General features: G+C 46.3%; 1 protein-coding gene across 4 annotated transcripts in view; it reads left to right on the top strand.

The window, feature by feature from the left end:
• Window positions 1–27,526, top strand: part of KANSL1L (KAT8 regulatory NSL complex subunit 1 like) — a 111,625-nt gene that overhangs the window by 40,550 nt on the left and 43,549 nt on the right. For all 4 annotated transcript variants that reach the window (XR_012646351.1, XM_075000741.1, XM_075000743.1 and 1 more), the window contains exons 5-6: window positions 2,304–2,425; window positions 24,554–24,755. Coding sequence is in view for 3 of the 4 variants with exons in the window: in XM_075000741.1 (XP_074856842.1) it covers window positions 2,304–2,425; window positions 24,554–24,755 (324 nt within the window). In the remaining variant the exon portion in view is untranslated. The remainder of the gene's footprint in view (window positions 1–2,303; window positions 2,426–24,553; window positions 24,756–27,526) is intronic.

The raw sequence follows: 27,526 nt of genomic DNA on the forward strand, positions 1-27,526 counted from the left end.
CTTAGGCATAGCTGAGAGCAGAATTTTGATGCGTACTGCCACAAATATTAATTTTCCAAGTTGGATTGTAGAAAATATGTTATAGACACTTGAAGGTTTTTCTTTCTCTGCAGCTAAAGATATAGGGGGAATGTGTTCCTGAACCAACTACAGGACACTTGTTGGGATAAAGTGGCGTAAAACTTGCTTTTTATTATGTACAAAACAGAATATATAAGGTCGATTGTAGTTTTAGGTGCATCACTGGGAAATCTAGTCTACTTTTTAAAAGCTAGATAAAAGTAGTTTCAGGCAATACACCCATTCCTGACTGCTCCTACCAAGTTTTTGTGACTTTATGATCATATTTTCCTGTTTAAAGAGTTCCCTTTTTATTTATTGTGAAAAAGGATACAATGAAATGGGAAATATACAAAGTGCTGGCAAAAGCACAGAGAAAACTGGAAAGTATTTTTTAGAATGTCCCATCTTAACCTGCTTACTTGAAACATTCAACATGCAGTTCTTTGCAGACCACCCTGAAAGCAATTCAGATTAAAGTGACATCTGTGGTTTTTTGAGGAACTTGAACAATGTCAGACTGTGTTAAAGTGTGTGCTGTATTCTGGAAAAGGACTGAAATTATACTCTTCCTTATTTATTGTCTTGCTGATTCCATGACAGATTTTTCACATTATAATAAAAAGATGATTTACAGAGCTGGTAAGTAGATAGACTAGCCTATGTTCTTAGAAAACATTGTGTATTTTTTTTTCTTTTTCACATTTCACTTACAATAAAAATCCTGAAGGACAAACAATGCCCTCAGTTAAGAAGCTCCACTGTCTTAAAAGGATATGTTTGTTTAAACAAAAATCCTCTTATCTGTGAACTGACAAAAAAAAAAAAAACCAAAACCAAAATGTAAACCTGATATGAACTGGTGAGACACAATATACTTAGAACTTTACAATAGTGCTGTTTTGCAGCCATTTTTCAGGACAGAAGCTGCCTTCAAGTCTTGGTTGTTTTCCCTTATCATTTGAACTATCTGGAGCTACGTTTGTACTTTAATGCTATATTTGGTCTCGGGTTTTTTTGGCATCTTGTTTGGTTTGATTTTGACTTTATAACTGATTCTCTGCTTTCATTTTCAACTTGAAGATTTTATTCACATATCTCAAATCTTTATGCTATTACATCACTTAAACATTAATTCACTGAAAATACGTGATTAAAAATCAAAACAAAAAAGCAGTCAAGTAGCACTTTAAAGACTAACAAAATAATTTATTAGGTGAGCTCATCTAATAAATTATTTTGTTAGTCTTTAAAGTGCTACTTGACTGTTTTTTTTGTTTTGATAGTATATAGACTAGCACGGCTCCCTCTCTGTTTCTGTGATTAAAAATGAGATTGAAAAATGTTTCTTTCATGTGCTCTTGTCCTTAAAAGTGCAAATAAGATTCCTTTTTATGAGCACTTTAAGAATACTTCATAAATAATCTTACTCTTTGAATTGTGAATCCTAGTCAATAAAAAGTTAGACGTGACTGCTATTTTAAATATATATAATTTATTTTAGCAAAGTCAAACTATTTAGTAGTAATTTCTCCTAAATATAAGCTAGTGGTTAAATTTTAACATCAGCCTAACGGTTTAACATTAAAAACACAGAGACATTGCAAAATATTATCTGGCTCCATCCACAGTTAATCACTTTACAAGAAGGAATTTCTAGCCTTAATGAATTAACAGCATCTCTGTTATGTGCAATTCTTAAAGCCATGATTTTTTTAATGAGGGCTTTCAGTGTAGTTTTTGAATATGCCAGTAAAAAAGAAAAAAGGTAGGTATTTCTAGCATCTTATTATTTATATTAGCTCTGGCTATCATTTTACTGGTCATTATTATGCCTTTTCTCAACCAAAGTGAGTAACTAAGAGGATTCTTTCAATGACCAAACTATTTTGTTTATCAGCCAACAGAACAAGTAGGCAGTTGGATTTTTTTCTCAAGGCAATATTGAAGCCCAGTTTCGAAGTTGTGAACTGTGGCTGTATTACCAGATGCAAAGCTCTTACTATTATTAACTGATATGTGAAAGATAAAATGCATTTTGCTGGTTACTTTAAAGTTCAAATTTATTTATGTTCTTAAATGATATGAGGTGCCTTTTTTTTGGCCTTTTTTATATCTGTAGATAATCTGGTAATTGTCATGGAGAAAACTAGAATACTAAATGGTGGGGGGGCGGGGAGAAAAAACCACCTTTTAGTTTGTTGCTTGGTATGAATGAAAAGTTTGGCTACTGTGTCTTTCAGAGTGCTCAGCTGAGTGAAATCATCAATAATCTAGTTGCTCCACTCAATCTGTCCCCCACATCCTTTCCTCTCTCTTCCAAGTCGTGTAAACACAAACAGCTGGTTAATGGCATCTGTTTCAGGTAGGTGACGGTGTGATGTAATTTTGTTTCTTGAGAACAGGTTAGTGCTGTAGCTTCAGTATTTTTTGTAACGTTAAGTCAATTAACATTAGTAATTTTACAATAGTAAATATAAAAAAGAGAGAGCTTTTGCTTCTGAACTTAAAGGTAGCAGCTTTGCTTTTGACTTTGGAATAGTTTAACAGTTTCGTTATTTAAGTTGTCATAAATTCCACAGATTGTTACATACAAGTGACATTTTTCTATATCAAAATGTGGCTGAGAAGTGGGGAGAGAGAGGGCAGAACAGTTATTGCAAGCTTAAATTTATATTTATTGTGCAAGGATAAATTCAGGGGAAAATGATGTACAGTAACTGTTTAGACTTTGGAATATATTGTCTAAGAACAGCCTTCTTTATGTGACGGCCCCCCCATTTTTAACAATGAAAACACTTCTGCAATAAGAAAAAAAAAAGTAAGGTATCATTATATACCACAAGCATTCAGTGGCTTATTTTTCTTCTTCGACTGATGGTTCATGTGCATTCCAGTGGGTGTGTGCATGTGCTGTGTGTGTGATCATTGGAAGGTTTTACCCCAGAGGTACTCACTGAGTCGCTGTGGAGCTCCCTGGAGTGGTGCCTTCATGACATGGTATATAGGTCTCTGCTGACCCTTCCACACCTTCAGTTCCTTACCGCCAGGGATGGTTGTTAGAGTGATTGTTCTCTTGCTCAGCAAGATAGCTCTAGCTCAGAGTCTGGCAATAATTTTTGCAACAATTTTCATACTGGTCACAGGCCAGCTCTGGGCCACTCAGAAGGGGCAGGGCCTTGGGCCGAAGGGTTGGAACTGGGGACTACAGAGAGAGTTAAAGAGAATGTGTGAATATGAAAGAGAAACGCTTTTTGTGAAAGAGACCTTGTGACGCTGAGTGTGTGTTGCAGTGTATATGTGACAGTGACTGTGTATGTGGCACAGACTGGGTATGTGTGCCAGTGACACAGAGTGTGTATGCTGGCTGCTGCTGAGTAAGCTTTTGAGTGAAGCCACCCGCTGTCTCTTTAAGGGAAATATGCCCAGTTCTGTTGTCTCCCCACTCCTCTGCACTCCTGAGTCACTTACCATCAGGCTGGAGCAGCTCCACTGTGTGTCTCCTTCCTGATCCCTGCTCTGCAGAGATGGGGTAGGAGGGCAGGGGAACATCCTGACTTCAGCACTTCCCTCTCCCCTCCAACCTCCTTCCCTCTGCACAGCTAGCAGGAGACTTTAGAAGCAGCTCAGCTGCCGATGGAACAAGGTGTGGGGAGGGGCAGCTGAGAATATGCTGCTGGCTGTAAGTATGCACACTGCTAAAGAGCTTGGTGGGCCAGAGAAAAATGCTTGGTGTGCCAGATCGGACCCCCAGGGCTGATTTTGCCCACCTCTGCCCTCACTGTTTCCCGTTTTATATATAGCTATTCTAAGTATTAGTCATTCAAGTAGTCAATAGATAATAGGTTTTTGTTGGGATCTCCAGGATTTTCCTTTCCTTTCCTTTCTTGTTTTGACCAGAGACATGCAATTACCCTGCAGGTTTAAGCACTGGGACTCCTGTGGTATGCCTATGCCCTAAGAGTACCTCCAGTCACTGATAATAGCAGTATTTGCAGAACTTCTAGCCAGACTGTTGTGCTGGCATTGACACCAGCACTGAATTCAGGATAGCACACGGCACAGGCATGACACCAGCCTTCCTCTCAGCACCACCCACAGCACAGCCATCTGTGATAACACTGATGTTCCCAGCATCGGCACCTGAACTAATGCCCTCAACAGCCTTCATATGGTACTGAGACAAACCAGCCACAATGAGTTGATGTTCACCAATGCCCACCTTTTTTCAGCACTATCAGGAACTCCTCCAGCTTGGTGTGGGTCCAAGTACACATCAGAGTCTGAGGCGGAGTCCTCAGTATTGCATAGTGTCAGTGCCAATCGCAGTCTCAATTTTGGCACCACTCTCAGCACCAACAGTGGGAAGGAAGTCGCTGCAGTGATGCAAATGTCCTGGCCACACAGTGGCAGGCTCCTGTGGAGTGGACACGTTGGGCCTACCAATGGGATCAGGGCAATGGTGAGCATTGCCTCATTGTGGGGACATCAGTGATTTCCACCTGCCGGCTGCCTTTGGCCATGTTGATTGCCTCAGACCACCAAAAGGGGCCAGAGACTGAACCTGTGCAGACACTGCCAGAGCACCTGGCTACACCAGTGTCAGTACCACCCCTGCTTCCAGCAGTTCTCCTGTCCAGCACCTCTGGGGACAGCAGGGAGACTGAAGGTCAGGAAGACCCAGTTCCCAGAGCCACTCCCTCTTCACTGGATGAGGCAGTAGTGAGCACTTCTTCCTCCCTTCCCATCCTGGTCAGTAAGGCACATCAGGACCGCCTAAGACTGGTAGCCCACATCTTCATTGGGCTTGTGGAGGAGGTGGTAGTGGAATCGGAGCCGATAGTGGACATGCTGGCCTCAGAAGAGCTCTCCAGAATAGTTTTGCAACTTATTAAGACAATCCTGTCCACTACAAAAGCACGGTGGTAGACCCCAGCCTCAATTACACCAATGGCTAAAGGGGTCGAGAAACACTATTTCATCCCCCGGTAAGGGTATAAACATTTATTTACACACACCCTGCCAGGGTCCCTTGTGATCGATGCTGTCAAACACAAAGAGCAGCGGAGGCAGCCAGGACCAGCCTGGAAGTATAGGGAGGCTAAGAAGCTGGACTTCTTCAGTTGTAAAGGGGGGCTGCAGGTGTGCATGTTAAATCAAGAGGCAGTGCTGAGTAGGTATACCTACAACTCCTGGAACATACCATCGAAATTCCAAGAGCTCCTCCCTGTGGACTCTGCCAAAAGTTAGCTGCAGTTTTTGAAGAGGGCAGAAGGGTGGCTCGCCTCTCTCTCCTGGTGGCATTGGACTTGGCTGATTTGGCAGTGAGCAACTCTGCCCCCATTAGGCACTTCTGCTAAAGGTTGTCATCCACTTCCATGTAAACCAGGACATAATCCTATTGGTTTCTTCCCAAAGGCCCACACCAACTCTGAAGAGTGGGCCTTTCATTCACTGGATGTCAGACACACTCTAGCCTTCTGTAGCAGTTCACAAAGCTGCTTCATAAATCACTGCAGTTCTTTATTGCGATAGCTGAAAGAATGAAGGGACTCCCTATTTTGTCCCACTGTCTCTCATCATGGATCACATCCTGCAATGATGAGCTGTCCGATAGTTCAGCCTTAGTACTGACACTCCTTCCACAAGAGCACAGGCTTTCTCCACAATGTTCCTTGAAAAGATTCCCATTCAGAACATTTGCACGGTGACGATGTAGTCCTCTGTTCACACCTTTGTGTCCCACTATGCCATCTCCCAGCAGGAAGGGATGACACATCATTTGGTAGAGCAGTTCTTCAGACAGCAGTGCAATGAACTCCAATCCTCCTCCGGTTAAACTGCTTGGGAGTCGCCTCTTCGAATGCACATGAGCAATTACTCGAAGAAGGAAAAGCAGTTAATCACCTTTTGTAACTGTTCTTCAAGATGTGTTGCTCATGTCCATTCCAAATTCCGCCCAGTTTCTCTATTGGCATATCTGGCAAGAAGAAATTGAGATTGTGGGGAGAGGTGGAAGAGCCCTAAATATCACGCCACGAAGGTGCCACTCCAGGGTGCTCCACAGCTGACCCAACAGGTACCGCTAGGGGAAAAAATCTTCCAATGGTTGTGCATGTGGTATGCTCACACACGTAATGGACATGAGCAACACGTCTTGCAGAACAATTATGAAAGGTAGGTAACCATTTTATCTTTTGGTTAGGTTTACTGTCCTGCATAGCAGATTACTGTGTGAAGTGAATAGTAGAAAATGTTGTTCAGTAATGGCATTTTAGAATTGTTTACAAATTGCATCTTTCATTCAAAGTTATTAAAGTATTGTACTAATAAACATTAGTTTCAGAACATATTTGAGATAAGTATTATACATGTACAAAAATTGTAAGGTGTGATCTTGAGAGATTAGTCTTCTGCTTTCGAAGGGCTGATGAATACCCACAACTGCATTAGATATCTGTGGAAGAATAGAAGAGAGATCCATGGAAAATCAGGCCAATGTGACTCAGCTGAAGTCGGAGAATGTTCATGGCAATGTTTGGAGTAGAAGCTGTCTCCAGATTCTTTGTCCTGTGCCTTAACCTGACATTTTTTTTCAGAAGTTTATCTTTTATTTGTTTAACCAATTTATTTCTAGAAATATTTTCTGAACTATCTTTTTAGAATGACCTGAAAGTGTGTGTCTTACTGAAGAGGAATTTTCACAACAGTTTGGAAAGAGAGGCTACTGAACTCTCTTTTATATTCAAATTCGACACATAAACATGTAATTTGAACCTGGATGGGAATTTTCTAGGTCATTATAGGGGCTCTTATGCATACTTGGCTTTATCTAATTCTTGACTCTCCCCCACCGACCCATTCTGCCCCTCTACTCTCTGATTTGCTCACCTCGATAATATTTTTCTGATTTGTCAATTTTGATTATTATTTTTGGTTCTCTGTGCCTTAAATATTGAGTCTGTTCTGGTATGGCTATGATCTGAAGAAGTGGGTCTGTCCCATGAAAGCTCATCACCTTATAAATTATTTTGTTAGTCTTTAAAGTGCTACTGGACTGCTTTTTTGTTTTGATAGTATATAGACTAGCATGGCTCTCTCTCTCTTACTATTCAGATTGATGTTTGTGCTATATATAATTCTCATCTTTAATAGTGGCAGAGAGATATCTGTGTTAGTGTGTATTCTATCAAAACAAAAAAACAGTCATGTAGCACTTTAAAGATTAACAAAATAATTTATTAGGTGATGAACTTTCATGGGACAGACCCACTTCTTCAGATCATAGCCATACCAGAACAGACTCAATATTTAAGACACAGAGAACCAAAAATAGTAATCAAGGTTGACAAATCAGAAAAATATTATGAAGGTGAGCAAATCAGAGAGCAGCGGGACAGGGGTGGGGGTGTCAAAAATTAGATTAAGCCAAGTATGCAAAAGAGACCCTATAATGACCCAGAAAATTCCAATCCCAGTTCAAACCACGTGTTAATGTGTCGAATTTGAACACACAAACACATTTTTTGAACCGGGATGGGAATTTTTTAGGTCATTATAGGGGCTTTTTTGTATCTAATTCTTGAAACCCACCCCCCGCCCCGCTGCTCTCTGGTTTGCTCACCTTGATAATATTTTTCTGATTTGTGAACCTCGATTACTATTTTTGGTTCTCTGTGCCTTAAATATTGAGTCTGTTCTGGTATGGCTATGATCTGAAGAAGTGAGTCTGTCGCACGAAAGCTCATCACCTGATAAATTATTTTGTTAGTCTTTAAAGTGCTACTGGACTGCTTTTTTGTTCTGATCATTAGTTCCAGAGATAGTATTTCCAGAATAGATATGTGGACAAAGTTGGCAATGGGGCTTGTTGCAAGGAAGAGTTCCAGGACTGGTATTATTGCGGTATAACCTGTGGTTGCTAGTGAGAATCCTCATAAGGTTGGGAGGTTGTCTGTAGGAGAGAACAGGCCTATCACTTAGGGCCTTCTGGAGTGTGGCACCTGATTTAGGATAGGTTGTAGGTCTTTAATGATGCGTTGCGATGGTTTGAGTTGGGGGCTGTCAGCACCCCTGCTGGCTCACCCCACACCACCATGTCTGGCTCTGGCTCCGGCTCACCACCCACACACATAGCACCAGCTCAAACACCGCCCCCCCTGCCCTGGTTTAAACCCCCCACGTGCAGCCCCAGTTCCATCTTCCTGGCCCTGTTCAACCTCCCGCACATGCCTCTGGTTCAGCACCCTTGCCCTGGTTCAAAAGCCTCACGTGCAGCCCCAGTTCCATCCTCCCACCCCAGTTCAAACCCCCCGTGCACAGCTCTAGTTCAACACCCCCCCCGACCCCATGCTCCAATTCAAAGCCCCCGCATGTGGTCCTGGTTCAAACCCCCTGCGGCCCAGCTCACCATCCAAGCAGGGCTCCAGCTTACCACTCCTGCGCACAGCTGTGGCTCAGCTCCACCCCTTGCCCCTCTGCAGCCCCAACCCACCCCAGGTTTAGCCCCTCTGCTCTTGTCCCATGACCCCAACCCACCGCCAGGCTTAACCCTCTCCAGCTGCTGCCCCCCACCCCCCCCGCTCCAGGACTTACCTTTCTGTTGCTTCCCCAGCTGCAGAACATGTGTTCCGCCAGGGAAAAAGCCAGACCCCCACTTAGCAAAATTCGGGTTACGTGAGGGTATGTGAAATGTAACCCTTGCGTAACTCGAGGGTCTACTGTAGTTTGTTTTAGCAGAGGGACATGAATAGCTCTACTCCCTCCCAACCCCCAACTCCATGGTGGTTGAAGCTGTTAACTGCTGGGAGAGGCAAGGCTAGCCCGGGACAATCCCAAAAAACAAAGATTGTAAGAGACCAGACTAATTTGGGAAAAAGCTTTATTCATCCTTCACCTTTCAGCTCCAGATGGTAAATCACCAAGACCTCATAGCAAGCTGTAAATATGTGGCAGACTATTGACAATTTTTAGTCCTCTCTGTCAGAGGACTCGAAGAAGGAATCCTGGACCCTGGCAGAGGAGGGGGTGCTGTCTGCGAGAGCAGTGTTTCATTCATGGCATATGCAGCAGCTTGCTCCATGGCTATTCGGAGGGCTTGTGGTTGCTTCTCTCTCTGTTCTTTCCCTTGAGTGTTGTTCCTATCATACCCATCCAGCAACACTGTGAGAGTCTTCAGTGTTTTACATCAACAGTCTGGGAGGAGTTTGCTAGTCAGCTCTCTGCCGGGAAGCCCTCCAGCTGTAGGACTTCAGCATTGCCCACAACATCCATCTGCACACATCGCTTTTCCAGAGTTTGCAGTGCCCTAGCGGATCACCTCTGCAGGGACTTCTCACCACAAGTGGTCCTCACATCCAGAAGTAGCCTGGAAAATCATATGAAGGATGGGGTGTCCCCAAGTCACTCTTTTTGCCACCAAAAAGAACAGGAAATGCCTCCAGTTTTGTTCCCAGCAAGGAATCAACAGGGGTGCTCCCTACAATGCCTCCTTCCTGATGTGGTCTGGGGATCTACTGGATGCATTTTCTCAGTCCTCAGTCACCAGCTGGAATTTAGTAAAAAGGGACAAAGCCCAAGTAATCATGATAACTGTGACGTGGCTGCTCAGCCTGGCAATTTACTTCCTTGGCCCTTTCCCAGGTGTCCAGACCTACTATTCCAGGGCAGTGATCAGCTCCTGCACCCTGTCTCAAGTCCCGTTAGCTCTTGGCTTGGATATCTTGTGGCTGACACAGGAGGAACTTATGTTTTTGGGATCAGTACAGTGGGTCCTTCTGGGGAGCCGGAAACCATCCACAAAGCTAACCCACCTGGCCACGTAAATGAAGTTCTCTTGATGGGTGCCTGAGTGCAGCATTTCTTCTTCGCACTTGTTGGTGGAAGACTTCCTTGAGGACCTGCTACGCCTCCAAGAAAAAGGTCTTTTGCGCTCCTCCGTCAAAGTGCATCTCGTGGCCATCACCATGTTCCATGAACCAGTACAGGGCAGACTTTTCCTACGCTATGACCGCCTGTTTTGTGAAGGGGCTAAAACAGCTGCACCTCCAGTCCTGCAGTGAGACCTTAACTTGGTCATCTCCAGGCTTATGGCACCACCCTTTGAACCACTTGGTTCCTGCACACTATCCTACCTGTCCTTGAAGGTGGCATTTCTTGTGTCAGTAATATCAGCAAGATGTGTCTCGGAGCTCAAACCATTGACCTCAGACCTGCCAGTCGTTTACAAGGACAAGTATAACTGTGGCCTCAACCCTACTGAAGATTGGGCCAAGATATACTCCTACCTATGCTCTGTCCCAAGCCTCACAAGTTGGCAGAGGAGAGAAGCCTGCGCACCTTGGATGTGCAGAGACCTCTGGTCTTACACTTCTGGCCTTTTCAGAAATCAATCAAATTCTTCTTCGCCACTGCAGATCACATGAAGGGCCTGCCAATGTCCTTGCAGCACATCTTTAACAGGAGTACCATGTTCATATATACCTGCTAAGACTTGGCATGAGTACCCCCTCTTCAGGTCATCCATGCTCATTCCACCAGGGCTCAGGCTTCCTCGGTGGCTTTCCTGATGCATGTGTCCATCCAGGATATCTGCAGAGCTGCTACCTGGTCCTGCATCCATATGTTTACATCTCAGTATGCCATCGCTCAGCAGGCTAGAGATGACATTGAATTTGGCAGAACTGTGCTTCATTCAACATAGCTGTGAACCATCCGCCTCTGGGAGTACTGCTTGAAGACCTCAACTTTGTGGAACGGACATGAGCAATGCATACAGTTAGGTTTTCATAGCTGGTGTGCTTTGAGTGGTTTCACTCATATCCATTACATGTGAAGGTGTGCGTGCTCACCATAGGCACTGGTTCCAGAAGATTTTTTCTTAGCAGTGCCCCAAACAATGTTACTGGCACTGAGATCTTTAATTTTGTTGTACCAAGAATTTGTCAGAAAGCACAGTCAGAGGTGGATATGGGGAGTACAGGGATTCTCATAACTTTTACTTGTGACGGCCAATGATTTTTCTGTAAATAGTTAATTAACTTTAGGAAAAATTAAATATGTCCAAATGATGATAATTTTGGGTAGTTTTTTTGAAGATGCAAAAAAACAAAGAAACAAACAAACAAAAACTTAGAGTAGAAATACAAATAAGGTTCTTTACATGTTCTTGTCTTTTTGTTGTTTTTTTTGCTTTTTTGATTGCTTTTTTAAAATGCAAGTCTTAAGCAACTTCTGCTTCTGTGAAAAGTGATATTTGTGTGTTCCTTAATATCATTTTTCAAATCAGATTTACTCAGCTCTGGCAAGCCTTGGGATAAAATACGTTCTGGATAGAGAGGTGGGTAGGCGGCAGTGAGGGCCAGGGAGGACAGGGAAATGGATAAGTGGTGGTGGATGCATAGGGGTCAGAGCAGTGGTGGCACTGGTGGGCAGGTGAGCCTAGGACTGGAGCCAGAACGCTTTGCTAGACAGCTGGGAGTCAGGGCACAAGCCCACTGCCAGAGCATAAAGCCCTACAGCTGGAGGTTGCAACTTACTGCTGCATTGCTAAAATCTGAGGCTGGAGGAGGCAGTAGGGGGCCAGGAGTGATGTGAAGTCCCATGGCTAGAGTTTTAAAAAAAGTTCTTGTCTTCACAGTTGTACATATTTGGTCTTGTGGTGAAAATAATGTGATTTTGCTGATGGAGAGAAGAGAAATCAATTTCTAAAATAACCTTCTAATTTATTATTAATATGTGGTGCATGCTGTTCTCACTGAATCCCTGATAGTGTTGGGTGCTATAAAGATTTTAGTAGCACTTGATATCGTCTGCTTAATTTCTTGACTTCATCACCAATGATTGAAGGTGTCGTGGTAACTCATGCCAGCCCCCTCCCCCATCATATCAAGTCATACATGTGTGTGTAAAGTAGCGTACGTTTTTATACGGGATGGATCTGCCTGGTCCTGCACCCTCGGGAGCTGAGTGGTTCTGAACCAAGGAGTTTGCTGGACCAGGGGAGGTCAACGTTCCCTTGCTGGCCACAGTCCCTGCTCCCAGACTCCCCTCTGGAGTACTGGCCTGTTCCTGGCCATCTGCCCTGGCTGCTGGTTCCCCAGCTGCAGCCAGCTTCCCAACTTCCAGCTCTCCAGCTGCAATGGACTGGCCCCGCAGCGGTGGCTCCCCAGTTGCAGCTCCTCAGCTGCCATAGTCTGGCTTCCTCACCCCCACCTGCCTTGCCAGCCGGGACTCCCAGTTGCTGTACTTTGAGCTGGCCCTGCTCCCTGGTGCCAGTGCTCTCTGGCCGAGCAGCATCCGTGTTTCTGCTGGACCATGGATGTTGCCAGACCAGAGTGTCCTGGATTTCAATTGTATTATAGTTGTTTTTTATTTTATATTCTATAATGAAAAGTCTTATGGGCAGACAGTTTTTTTTTTCCTGTAGGCCCAGCTTAGAGCTAGTTGTCAGAAAAGATTGATTGCTGGTGTTATAATGACCTCATTTCTATTGTTTTATTGTCTGTTATGACATAATGGTTGTATAAGAAATATGTGATTTGTGGATTTTATCAAAGGAGATAAAACCCAGGAAATGCTGCAGACAGATTACCTATTATGAAATCAGGTCCTGAATATCTTATCTGCTGACATTTCTCAGGCAATTCAGTGTTTTATTTTTTGTGGTCTTTGATGTTGTAAAAAAGGTGCACACTTGAATGCTTTTTGTTCTGAGTCTTTAACTTGGCAGGCAGATGTTGCTACAGCAACAAAATAAAGCAGTATACTACGGAAGTAAAGTGCACTTGTATTGATTCATTCCCACCCAAGTGGAAATTGTTTTGGATTTTTATACCGTATTGAAATTGATCTGATTAGGTAAAGCAGCTCTAATTTAGTAATACAAATTTAGCTGCTTTCAGATAGATGTGCTATCTTGTATGTGGGTGTTTGTACTACTTTTATCTTTGTATTACTTTCTGATAATAGTTTTTGTTTCTCTGTAAAATTCTGCATGCTAATGAGTATCTATTTGTAAACCGTGTACATATAAGTCAAGTTTAGGAAGATGATGTTTGTATTTGGAGAAATCCATGTGATAAAGGTGAGGTACTACAACCTGGCTCAGTACCTATCTGACTGGATACTATCCTGTTGTGCGGGGTCTTAATTTCTGGGTCTGATCCATGCGCTTCAAAACCAGCTGGGTCTGGGTAGAATCTAGTAACGCTGTCTTTAGTTCTCTGTCTGTAAGGCTCATTCCCAGGCTCTGACCTTGTGTCTGGTCTTTTTCTAGGGGGATGAAATTCCACAGCCCTGAAAAACATTCCCTCAGAGCCTCTCACTCACACATGCTGCTCCTAAGCAGAGGGCTCTCTAGGCTTCTGTTTTAACCCCATTCAGGCAATACCTGATGATAAAGCCAGGAATATAGATTTAACAGTGGGATTTCTTATCCAGAATGACTATTCCTAAAAACACTTGAGTAGCAGATCTGAAAACACAAAAAAAGCTTGACATTACACCCTGTCCTGGTCTGATCTAGTCCCACCTGGGAGTACAGGGTTTGTCTGTAGAGCCCTGCAAATCTGTGGGTATCCATTTTATATTCATGGACTGTTTCTGCACATAGTGCAGATGCAGATATATCTGTATGTATCTGTGTAGGCCTCTGATGGTAAGAGTGGACGGGCAGCTGGGAGGAACCGTGGCACAGATCCTCCACCTGCCCTGGGTGGGGGACTTGGGAGACGGGGTATGGGTTGGTGGCTTCTCGTCCCTCCGCCCAGGGCAGGTGGAGAGTGCGCCATTACTCTCTACACTTGCAAGCGTGTGTCTCCTTGACCCAGCTCTGGCCATAGAGGTGGATGGTCAGAACCTCAGCACGGCCATAGTAAGACCCAGACAGGCTGTTCTGGGAGCTGTGGATGGGGTGTCAAAGCATAGTCCAAGTAGCTCCCCCACCTTCCTGGCTAGGCCACTATGGAGCCCCGCCAGGGAGCTGCAAGAAAACTGTCTACCTGCCTGCGGGGATTGCAGGGAGCCAAAGGGCAGCTGTGAGCATCATCTGACTGTGTTCCTGCCCATCCAGACTCCTCATCCAGCCAAGGGCAAAGGGAAAGTCTGCGACTCTGTGTGAACTCCCCACAGTGGCCTACACAGAGCCCCGACTGGCTTTGTGTGTGTGCCTCATAGCATCAGTCCGGCTCCTGGTGTAGAGCCCTGCAGTGTATAGGTAACTTTTGCATATAGGGCTCGCTATTCGTCTGTGTTTGCAGTGGGTGGAATTCACTCCCCCTCCCCTCCCCCTGCCCCTATGAAATCCTCCTCCTCAGAATAGACTGGCATTTCAGTCTCCTTTACTGTGTGCTCTACTAGAAGACTTCAGCTTCCCTTCCTGCTCCTCTCCCTCTGTGGACTCCTGTGTAGAAAAATCATTGTCCATTAGAGCGTGGGAAACAGAAACTTGAGACTCAATCAAATCTCATGGCTCCAGATTGCTAATAGTTTTTCAGCACAGTCCTTCAACAAGATGTCAAATATTTTTCTTGGGAAGGACTGCTGTCTAGAATGCAATATCTCAGGCTTGCCTTGGGCAACTTTAGACATATATTGAACACATGATACAAAATAGAGCTTGTAATTTTGAAAGAAATATATCCCGTTTTGTCACATTAGGCTGATATTAACTTTGATATTAGCCTATTCTGAATTAACCTCGATTTTTAGTAGTTTTCTTGCATAAACTATTATAGTTTTTATATTAATTCTTTTTCAAGTGCTTGTTCATGTTCATTCCAGTCAGGTGTACATCTTCACAGAAGCCAGAAGATTTTGCCTAGTAGCATCTGTCAGGTGAGCCTGGTCATTCCCTGGAGTGGTGTCATTATGACAGCTAGGGTATGTCTACGCTAGCCCCTTCCTTTGGAAAGGAGCATGGTAATGAGCAAGGTTGGAAAGATGCTAATGAGGTGCTTCCATGAATATGCAGCACCTCATTAGCATAATGGCAGCAGCTGTGACTCAGAAGTGCCACTTTTGAATTGCACTCTGGCCGTGTAGACGGGAGGCCTTTTGAAAAGACCCCCCCGGTCTTTGAAAGCCCCTTATTCCTTTCAAAAGGCCCCCGTCTCCGCGAGTGGCATGCGATTCAAAAGCAGCACTTTCAGATCACAATGGCTGCCATTATGCTAATGAGGCACTGCATATTCATGACAGTGCCTCATTAGCATCTTCCAACCTCGCTCATTACCATGCTCCTTGCAAAAGGAAGGGGCTAGTGTAGACACGGCTCTAATGTTTAGCTCTGCTGACCAGCAACCCGCCAGTTCCTTCTTACCATCTAGTGATGGCACCTTGGAACATCTTACTCTTGCTAATGCAAGCACCACTGGCAGTATCTTAGTGTAAAATAGTTTATCATTTAGTAGTTAACATTGTTAATAGTTAGAACAGTTGTTAAGGGGTAATTGCCCTCCCCTACATTTCCTCATACTGGAGCATGCCTTGATCTCTGGGGTTCAAAGCTTGCCGGGCTTGTGGCAAGCTTATGCCAAAGAGTGACCCACACCCTGACTGCTTGAAGTGTCTTGGTGAGGGGCACCAAAAAAGAAAAGTGAAAACTGCTGCATATAGAAAGGTTTTTTATCCATAGACACTTAAGGATTGTAAGCAGAGGCTCAGGATCCTACTTAGGGAGGCTGCAATTCACCCTTAATCAGATCCTGAGCCAGTGGACCTGACACACAGCACCTCCTCCTCGGTGCATACTGCTTTGTTATTGACAACGAATAATTTGGCATTGAACAGGGATTGGCACTGACCTGAGAGAAAACAGGTGCAAATCAGTGTCTCCTGGGCTGCAGAAGAAGCAGAGGAATAAGAGGGGTTGATCCTTCAGCCTGCAGAGGAAACACCCTGCCTGTGGGAGACATCAGCCATCACAGCAGGGGCAGACCAAGGTTACACCAGTGGGTGCATTTATTCTGCCCCACAAAGGGTTTGGCCAAGTCCAAGCCAACACTACTCCCTGGACTGGTGTGGCTGGGATATTCATCTCCCCTCTACTCTGGAAACCTTTGAGATGGCCCAAGATTTGACCCACATGATGGCACCAAGGCCTTCAAGGGGGGAAGAGGCACCAGTGATAATTAGACTGCCTGTGCCATCTCACAGCAAGCCCTTCCCACTTCTGCCCCATTCTCCATCTCTGGTGCAAACTTAGCCAATGTGGATCAACCATGAGGCAACATACTGTTCAGCACCACCCAGCACTGCTCTGCCATGGTCCTTGGCTGCAGACATAGAGTTGGACATGATCTCCTGTTGCTTGATGAGATCCAGCAGCAGATTGAGATCGCAATATCTCCATTAGCCCTCTCTGGGATAATGGACACCCCTGAGGAACCCAACCCTTTTTTGGACAGCTTGGGCTTATCGTTAAGCCTAACTTCTTCTTCGAGTGTCCCTGTGGGTGCTCCACATTAAGTGTCCCTGTGGGTGCTCCACATTAGGTGTCGGGCTCGCCCGGCACCGCAGATTGGATCTTCCAAGCAGTTTCTGCCAGACCGCGCATGCGCCGGTGCGCACCGCTCCCTTGCACGCTCCTGGCCATGTGCGCAATCCGGTCCCTGCCAGTTCCTCTTAACCACCGTCGGCTGCAGACGGAATCCAACTAGGCTACGGCCAAGTTAGCGTATTCAATGGTTTTAACTGTTTTTCTTTAAAGATTTCAAGTTCTTAGTCTATTGTTAAGTTAGCCAGTTGTTATTTTCAAAAAAAAAACCAAAAAAACAAGAAACAATAAGCGGGACGGAATTCAGTCCAGTTCTAGTAACAAGCGGAGCACCGGAGGCCAGGAGCCTAGGGCCATTAGCCCTCCTGCCGCGGCAGGCTATCGGAGAGGGGGAAAACAGCACAGAGAAGGTGCTAAGTACCCCATTAACAACTAAAAGACTCACCAACAATGTCCTCTTCAGGATTCAAGAAATGTGTGTCTTGCCGAGAGGCAATGCCAGCGTCTGATGGGCACAGTCACTGTGTAAGGTGCCTTGGGGAGTCCCAGAAATGCTCCTTCTGTGCAAAATTAACAGCCAGAGCAAGGAAGGACAGGGAGATGCGGCTTAAAATGCTGCTATTCAACAAGGCCCTCCAGCCAGACGTGCCAGAGAGGCCGCAGCAGGAGGGACCCTCCAGGGCCCATAAAAGGAAAGCTGCCTCCCTCACCCCATCAGCGCAAAAACGGAGGAAAGTCTCCCCAACCCGATCCCTGCCGGCAGCAACAGCGAGCAGGACGGGAGGAGCGCACAGCCCCCAGCCGCAGCAACAGCTGATTGGCGGCGGCACGGAGAGCTATGTGGAGGCGGCTCAGCCTCCGATGATCAAACAGCCGCCCCGCACCGCAGGCAGGGTGGTGGCTAAACAAGCGCCGGTACCAGCGGCACCGCAGGCAGCGGCACCGACCCCCGGGGAACCGGCGGTGCAGAGCGCGCAGGCACGCAGCCTGCAGGCACGGGAGGACACCGCCCGTGTGGCACCGCCCATGAGCGTGCCGAACATGGCGTGGACGGGGCCGAGATCCCCTGCACGTCAGGGGGTGGAGCCACCCCCTCAAGGGAGGGGGAAGGCTGCACAGAAAACAAGGCACCGCAGCCCCTCTCCAGACAGGGCTGCAGAGTTGCTTTCTCTCAGCCCTCTGCTCATGCTGCAGACTCCAACTAGAAGGCAGGGGTCCCCCCTAGCCTACCCAGAGCCCCCGTCTCCATTTTTCCAACCAGCCTCGCCCAGGCTGGGACCACCTTCACCCTTCTTGGGGTTTGAGCCACTGGAGTACTATCACAAATCGCTCTCTCCAGTGTCCCAGGTCTCTGGACGATCTCGCTCCCCCAGACGCAGGGGGTATGCACCAAGGGAGTGGTCCAGGTCACCTTCCCAAGAACAGTGCCCATGCTGCCATGGTCGCCCCTATCACGCGGGGCATAGACACCACCGGCAGTCTACCAGGGAAAGATCCCCACAGACGGTCCCGTATCCCCGAGGGCAATCGCGAACGGGGACAGAGACTCAAGTATCTCAGGGGGAACTGGTTATGGAACCCCGAGATTTTCCCTTGCAAGCTTCCAGCGAGCGGATGTACCATCACCAACAGGAACCGGAAGGGTCCAGAGAGGCATACCCTAGTGGTTCCTCGCTCTCCTCCCTGGACGAGGCTACGGCCCTGGGGGACGTCCATCCTCCGGATGATCTCAAACAGTTTCAAGAGCTGTTTAAAAGGGTGGCCTTCACGCAAGGCATCCAGACAGCAGAGGTGCAAGAGAAACACCATAAGCTCCTCAAAAATCTGAGACCTCTGGCCTCCTCCAAAATAGCAATACTGCTTGACGAAGCAATCTTGGAGTCCGCCACTATGGTATGGCAGACCCCTGCGACTATTCCACCTGTCCACAAGAGAGCGGACAAGAAATACTTCGTGCCGGTGAAGGGCATGGAGTTCCTGTTCAGCCACCCACAACCAAATTCCATGGTGGTAGAGTCGTCGCAACAAAGATCAAAATCATCTCAATTCAAGACAGGGGGAACAGACACAGATACCAAGAAGCTAGAGCTGTTCGGCAGAAAGGTCTACTCCTCCACACTACTGTTGCGAATGGCAAATTACGCAGCGCGTCTAGCGAACCACAATTTCGACAACTACACTAGGTTAACCTCCCTCATGGACTCGCTTCCACAGGACAAGAAACCGGTGCTCAAGGCCATCGTGCAAGAAGGCTACGCGGCCTCGAGGACGGGAGTTCAGATCGCCCTGGATGTTGCGGATACAGCAGCACGCTCCACAGCTACGGCAGTGGTGATGCGAAGGGAAACCTGGCTCCAGACTTCGGGTATACCGAGGGATCTGCAGGCAAAGATTGTCGATCTTCCCTTCAACTCGCAGAAGCTGTTTGCTGAATCAACTGACTCGGTCCTTCATTCCAGTAAAGATTCAAGAGCCACACTCAGGACCCTGGGGATTTACACCCCTCCATACAGAAAGAAAAAGTATTACCCTCAACAAAGACGGTACCAGTACCAGCAACAGCATCCCCAGTACCACAGGGGTTACAAGCAAGGGCGACATCAACAGCACCAGCAGTACAGAACTCCCAGGCGACGTTCCCAACAGAGCCGTGCGTCCTCGGGGCAGGGCCAAAGGCCACAAGTTTGACACACAGATCCAGGGCTGCGCCATCACTACCATCGCACAAGGTCATCCGAAGCGGTTATTCCACCATCGCCTCCGACCGTTCTACGACCAGTGGCAAAGGATCACCACAGACAAATGGGTGCTGGAGATCATAGCCACGGGGTATGCCATCCCCTTCCAGTCGCTCCAACCGCCATGACCTCCACCCAGGACCCACCTCCAGGAGGCCTCCCACGTAGCGAGGCTCAAGCAGGAGGTAGACCATCTCATGCTCATAGGGGCAGTGGAAAGAGTGCCGGAGCAACTGCAAGGGAAAGGGTTCTACTCGAGGTACTTCCTCACGGAGAAAAAGACAGGAGGCTGGAGGCCCATCTTAGATCTTCGAGGCCTCAACCGGTACCTGCGCAAGCAACGCTTTCGGATGATCACAATCGCCTCCATCCTTACGGCACTAGACGATGGAGATTGGTTCGCAGCCCTCGACTTACAAGACGCATATTTTCACATAACTATCCATCTGGCTCACCGACGATTCCTCCGGTTCCTGGTAGGCAAAGAACATTTTCAATACAAGGTCCTACCGTTTGGCCTCTCCTCGGCCCCCAGAGTCTTCACCAAGACCTTGGCAGTGGTGTCAGCCTGCCTGCACAGACTGGGGGTATTTATATTCCCGTATCTGGATGACTGCCTACTCAAAGGGGCCTCGAAGGAGGAGGTACTACGCATGATATGCGTCACAGCAGGCACGTTCGCTTCGCTCAGCCTGGTTATCAATCTGGCAAAATCAAAGATAGACCCCACACAGGACATAGAGTTCATAGGAGCACGCATAAATTCTATTACAGCGAGAGTGTATCTACCAGAGACACGCTTTCGGGCCATCGGCTCCCTCGTGCAAGTCATCACCTTCAGCCCTACGGTGCCAGTTCTGACGTGCTTACAGCTGCTGGGCCACATGGCAGCAGCGACGTTCGTTGTACAGAACGCCAGGTTACACATGCACAGCATGCAGCACTGGCTGGCAAGCATATACAAGCCGGCAGCACACACCGTTCACAGGGTGGTGTCGCCCACAACAGAGGTGCGCAAATCCCTGCAATGGTGGGTAAACCCCAAGAACTTGCTAACAGGGGTGCCCTTCCACCAACCACAAATATCGGTTTTTCTTACTACAGATGCCTCCCTCATAGGGTGGGGAGCACACATGGGCGAACAGGTGACGCAAGAGCTGTGGTCCTCCACGGAGCAGTCAGTGCACATAAATATACTGGAGATCAGAGCAGTGTTCAACGCCTGCAGACACTTTTGAGACCATATACAAGGCAAAGTAGTCGGGATCAGTACATACAATACCTCCACCATGTTTTATATAAATCGGCAAGGAGGAGCTCGGTCCCGTGCCTTATGTGCGGAAGCAGTCCGGTTGTGGAACTGGTGCATCACCAACAATATAACCTTGAAAGCCTCATACTTACCAGGCGCTCACAATGTGAAGGCAGACCAGCTGAGCAGGCATTTCGCAGTCACGCACAAGTGGCAGATCCGTCCCAATCTGCTACGACCGATTTTTCACACATGGGGTTTTCCCCAGATAGACCTGTTTGCCACTCAACACAACAAGAAGTGCCCACGATTCTGCTCCAGGGCAGGACTGGGACGGGGGTCCCTGGGGGACGCATTCACGATCTCCTGGAGGGGCCCCCTGCTTTACACTTTTCCTCCCACAGTGCTGATCCACAAAGTCTTGCAGAAAGCCAGGAGGGAAGGGGCCCGAATGATCCTGATAGTCCCAACGTGGGATCGACAGCAATGGTTCCCCCTATTCCTGCGCATGTCGGACTGTCCACCGATGCCCCTTACGGTGGCGCTGGATCTGCTCATGCAAGCCCAGGGGTCCATAGTGCATCCGCACCCCCAAGGCCTGCGACTACAAGCGTGGTTAATCCATGGCTCAGCTCCCTAGAGAGCACATGTACAGAGGAAGTGCAACAAGTCCTAGAAAGTAGCAGGAGGACTTCCACCAGGAAGACCTACAAGCAGAAATGGACTCGCTTCACGGCATGATGTTCTACCAAACAGTTAGCCCCCCTTTCGGTGCCTATACCTGTAATATTAGAGTATTTACTGGACCTCAAGAGAGGAGGACTCTCCCTATCCTCGTTAAAGGTCCACCTTGCCGCCATTTCGGCGTTCAGACACGAAGAGGAAGGGCACACGGTGTTCGCCCATCCCATGGTTACCAGGTTCCTCAAAGGGTTGGTAAACCTATACCCCCCCTCAGAAACCGCTTCCACCTTCGTGGAACTTGGACCTGGTGCTTAATGCGCTAACGGGACCACCATTCAAGCCTTGGCCACGGTTTCCCTCTGCCTCCTTACGATAAAGACGACCTTTCTTCTCGCAATCACGTCAGCTTGCAGGGTGAGCGAGCTTGCGGCAGTTATGGCAACGCCACCCTGCACTGTTTTTTCCAAGGAGGCGGTAACCATAAGGCTGCATCCAGCCTTTGTTCCTAAAGTTTCTTCTGAGTTTCATATTAACGAACCTATTGTTTTACCCTCGTTTTATCCAAAGCATCATAACTCTAACAAAGAGGCGCGCCTACACCTCCTGGACGTGAGGAGGGCGCTAGCCTTCTATATAGACAGGACCAAGTCCTTCCGGAAAACGGATAGACTCGTAGTCTCTCTCGCTCCCAAATCGAAAGGAGAAGGTCTCTCTTCGCAGAGAATCTCGAAGCACATCGTATCCTGCATAAAAATGTGCTATGAACTCAAAAAGACTCCTTTACTGGCCACACCCAGGGCTCATTCCACTAGGGCGGTGGCAGCATCAACAGCCTTTTTCAAGGGCGTTGGGTTAAAAGACATTTGCAGAGCGGCGACCTGGTCGTCCTATGACACCTTCGCCAAACGTTATGCCCTTCACAGGGTATTCCAAGAGGATACCCGTCTCTGGACAGCGGTCCTCTCGGGGACAAGCTGCACATAATCCGATTACCCACCTCCTATCTTGGGTTACTGCTGGGTAGTCACCTAATGTGGAGCACCCACGGGGACACTCGAAGAAGAAAGAAAGGTTACTCACCGTAGTAACGGTGGTTCTTCGAGATGTGTCCCCGTGGGTGCTCCACTACCCGCCCATCCTCCCTGCTTCGGATCTCTGTTTAGTGTTTTGCAGGAGCATCCGAGGCGGTTGGTCAAGGAACTGGCGGGGACCGGATCGTGCACATGGCCAGGAGCGCGCAAGGGAGCGGCGCGCACCGGCGCATGCATGGTCCAGCAGAAACTGCTTGGAAGATCTGATCTGCTGCGCTGGGCGAGCCCGACACCTAATGTGGAGCACCCACGGGGACACTTAATGTGGAGCACCCATGGGGACACATCTCGAAGAACCACCATTACTACGGTGAGTAACCTTTCTTTCCAACCCAAGGTTGCGGATCAGAATTGACTTCAGGTGTCTCGACACTGGAGGCATCCCAAGACACTATGACACCGAGGTTGTTGGCATTAACATTGGCGCCTTCTGTACTTGTGGTGCCTGGGATCCCGCTATATCCATAAGCTCTTCCACCCTACAGTATGCTTTGATGTTGAGCTCAGCTCCAGTAACTGTTGCAGTGCCAACAAGCTCCCCAACGTTGATACCCATACCAGCACCAACTGTACCTGCAGCACCTACTTCAACCTCAGCACCGGTGATCTCTTCACAGCCACCCTCAATCCTGGCATGGATATCTGATGTGTCACTGGGCATGTCCATGGCACATCCTTTACAGGCACGGTGGGATCCTCTAGGCATGGAAGGCACCATGTACTTAGGTACATCAGCCAGTCCCAAAATGGAACCTCAGCCTGGTTTTCTCAAGCTCACCATTTGAACCACTAGCCACATGAATAGTTGCAGCTAATACCTCATCCTGCTTTTTGCCCTAATGTGGTTTCTCCATTCCACAACAACTGGGACATTTTTCTCCCAGTGTTCTAGTGTAAGTCCCATTCTGGGACTCAGGAACAGAGACTTCACACCCTGGATGTTTGCAGGCATTAGCCATTTGCATTGGGAGAACTAGGCCATATAGAAAATCATCTTCATTATTCGTAGCTGCTGCAAATAGACTGAAAGGTCAGATTGGGTCATCTCAGCAGATCTCTTCTTGGATTGTTTCTTGTATTAGTGAATGTTACAGTGTTGCTCAAGTCCCCGTATGGGCTTTTACAGCACATTCTGGTAGAGCACAGGCTTCATACACAGCATCTCTAACACAGATCTCAATTCAGGAGCTATGCAGGGAGGTGGCATGGTCATCTGTCCACACATTTGCTGCACATTACGCAATTATCCAGCAGGCCAGGGACACTGTGGCCTTTGGTAGGGCAGTGCTCTCCTCACATCATGACTCTGACACCAGTTACTAAAGCTTTAGGCTTGTGAGTCACTTAATTGGAATGCATATGAGCAAGCAGTCAAGAAAAAAAATGATTACTCGTCTTTTGTAAACACTGTTCATGTCCATTTCAACACCCACCTCCTACCTCTCTGTCAGAATGATGGCAGGTAGGAACTGGGTGAGGAGATAGCAGCACGGGGAGGAAGGGATCAGCAGGGCCACATATTAGGTGCCATTATGGCACCACTCAAGGGGGCACCCAGGCTGACCTCATGGATCCTGCTAGGCAAAATCTACTGTTTTTTGTGCACACACTTGCACACACACACACCTCTCAAAGAACAGTAGTTATGAGAGAGGAATAACCATATTTTAGTATGTTTGATAAATAATTTAATTTTAAGTCGCCATGCTACAGTGAGACAAGATAATGGACCCGAGCCTTCTGTCACTCTTGTCAGTGCAATTCCATTAGCTTCAGTGGAATATGGAGAAATAAGAAAGTGTCATTAATTGCAGGATAGAGTTTTTAACATTAAAAGTAGAATTCATGATGGAGTTGCTGTAGTTATTCTGAAAACAAGTATTATAATTCCAGGAATTGTTATGTACTCTCAGTCTTAACTGAGACTTTAAAACTGAGACACTCAGTTTTAGCATAGGTTTTGTCTGGGAATAGAAAATAATGTGAACAAGATAAATAAAATTCCTTACAGTGTTGCAAAAAGAAAATTACGGTGTTAATAAACCAATGACAAAAAGCCAGCTACTGTGATGTCTTGAAATAGTATGTTAAAATGCAAGTGTTAATTGTGAGTGTCTTTAGAATTATGCAGATAATAAGCTTTAGTCTGTAAATTACTAGTTGTGGGATGTCGCCTATATATTGAACATTCTTGACCTTTTTGACCGACTTTGATGTTCTCATGAAATTTCAGAGCTTCAGACAACCAAGAGGAAATATCTTCTGGTAGCCAGTTGTTTGATCATCAACAAATCAAAAAGAGAAGAAAAGACAGGGCAAGGCTGAGGTCTCCATCTGAAACTATCACAAGCACATCTGCCCGAACAAGGCCACTTCAAAGTTTCCAGAAGAGGAAACTGTACAGAATGAGCAGTGCGTGTTATTGGAATCAACAGGTAGAGCTGTCTCCTCTCCTTTCGAAGACAAAAGCAGAGATTTTATTTGGCACTGTCTGTATGTTTCAGTCTGCAGTAACAGTATATTACCTGCTTCTGCTTTGATCAGTACACTCAGATAGTGTACGGTACATGTGACAGGAGTTTAGCTGTCAGCAAGAATTCACATTTGAATGTAAAAATTAAAAATTGCTCAGAAGCCTTCTATATCTTATCAATGTATTTGTTTTACAGTTGTCTCGCCATTCCTTTTACAATTAGGGGTGGGTACAGTTGTCTCTCAGTTCATTTTACAATTGGAGTGGGTTGATTTAATGATTTTTTAAGGGAACTTTACTGCTGAGTAAACAAGCTACAACAGTAAATCTGCTAGATGTTCGGTTTTATAATATTTGTTTAACTAAAGAAAGTTTACACAGCTGGTAGTGCATCCTTGTGGGGGAATTTAAACTACTATACCTTAATCTTTTTTCTGTTTTTGACATTTCCAATCAGCTCTGCCCATTCCTTTATAGCATTAGTAATGCCTTTATATTTTCTGTTATGAATTAAGATTTTTATGTTACAAACAAACGTAATTGAATTAAATTCTTAATGTGGAAAAACCTATTTTAGACTGCAACTTGTGTAAGACAAATGCTGTTTGTAGCCATGTCCACTACACGAGGAATACTGTGATTCTAAATGTTACAAATACTAAATGAGTATGCCATTTGTTTCTAAAGGGGTGAGTTACCTGCTGTCTTCCAGATTAGTTGTAAAGCCATTATTAAAGTAGCGTTGATCCCAAGGGGTTTGGTGTATTGCATGACCTTCCTGTACATTTTAGAAACTGTATTGTAATAGCCTGTTAGTATTTTCATGTTGAAATTGTATAGGAGTTATAGGCAAGAAGAGCATTGATGAATTGGGATTTTGGAAGGTATAATTATGCTCTCTCTCTCCCTCTGTGTGTGTGTGTGTGTGTGTGTGTGTGTGGTTACCCTAGCTCAAAATTTCTCTTGATTTTTAATTGTTTCCTGTACTATGTCATCCTTAAGCTCACCAATTAAATGTTATGAGGGCTTCTGAAAATAGGAAATACAATGGCTATGTGAAAGTTATAATGGGGTATGTAAGGGGTACCTGCAGCCCCTGAAGGGAAAGCAGAATAAACACTGTGGGTGAAATCTTGACCTCACTAAAGTGAATGGCAAATCTCCCACTAACATCAGCGAGCCAGGATTTTACAAGCAAGATGTTTTCAGTGTGAATATGATCATCTAGTCACAGGTACACTGATTAAGAAGTTGCTGTTAAAATGCAAGATTTCAAGTTGTTCTACAATGTATTCTCCTTAGATTAAGAAAAGATCTCCACCTCTCTGCAGAAAAAAAGGGCCAGATTTATAAAGATATCTAGCAGAGCTGGTGAGAAATTCTGACACAATGTTTTTTCCAAAGGAGAATGCTGATTCATTGAAATCAAAATGGTTCATGAAAGTGGCTTGATTTTGACAAAAAGTGGAAGGTAGGATGGTTTCGTTCTTAGAACTTTCTGGTGTCACCAGGTTGCTCAGCCAGCTTGTGGGGAGCCTGGTCTCCTAGACTCCCTAGAGTTTGTCAGCCCTCCTGGAGCTACCATGCCTTTCAGCTTCTGTGTGTTTCATGTGGTATGCTGCCATTGAGTGGGGATTCTAGGTTCCCAGCTTTTCTGCAGCTTGCCTGGTGGGCTGCTGCAGAACTTCTTCCAGCCTCCTGTCTCTCTCTCAGCCCTTTGGGTACTCAGAGTGCTGGCTCTCTAGCTCAGAAACGTCTTGCTCAGCTAGGGTTCCTAGGATCTGTGGTTCCGGCACAACCAGTCAGGTAGACTGTCATGGAATCTGGAATATCGGGAATTTTCCAAATAGGAATAAAATCAAATTATGAAATATGTGAAAATCATTTCATGAAATCAAGTGATCTTCCACTGTATCGATCTAGAGTTTAAGCAAGATGATCCCAAGATAGGTGCCTCGTGGGATTTTCAGATGTTTCATTTGTATCTTTAGATACCTAAATACCTGTGAAAATCTTGCCCAAAGTTACTACGTTGCTGACCAAAATGGTGGAATACCTCATAGAAAATGGTTATACAAGTGGCTGTGTATGAGTAAAAACGTAGTGACGTAATGCTTTAGTTGTGCAGGGCCAGCACATGAAGCTACCAGAGGATGGAAGAAAAATGTGGCTCTACATCATGTTTTATCTTTTTTGGATTGTGGGTCTGATGATGGAGATAGTTCTGGTTGCAAGTTAGCTTGTCAGGCTAGCATTTAAAGGTGTGAAGTAAGGAGTTAACAACCATCTTCTACAAAGCTAGGGTAGACTTCAACGGATGCTATGCTCTAACATAGTTGAGTAAAGCACACCCACATCCCTTCTATCTCTTTCACTCTAGCTTTAACTCAACAAAATCATTATGGCTACGTCTACATGAGCCCCAAACTTCGAAATGGCCACGCAAATGGCCATTTTGAAGTTTACTAATGAAGCGCTGAAATGTATATTCAGCGGTTCATTAGCATGCTGGCAGCCGTGGCGCTTCGAAATTGACGTGCCTCGCTGCCGCGCGTCTCATCCAGACGGGGCTCCTTTTCGAAAGGACCCCACCTACTTCAAAGTCCCCTTATTCCCATCAGCTCATGGGAATAAGGGGACTTCGAAATAGGCGGGGTCCTTTCGAAAAGGAGCCCTGTCAGGACAAGCCGCACAGCGGCGAGGCGTGTCAATTTCAAAGCGCCGCGGCCGCCC

The sequence above is a fragment of the Carettochelys insculpta genome, chromosome 8 (assembly GCF_033958435.1).
Source record: "Carettochelys insculpta isolate YL-2023 chromosome 8, ASM3395843v1, whole genome shotgun sequence".
NCBI lineage: Eukaryota > Metazoa > Chordata > Testudines > Carettochelyidae > Carettochelys > Carettochelys insculpta.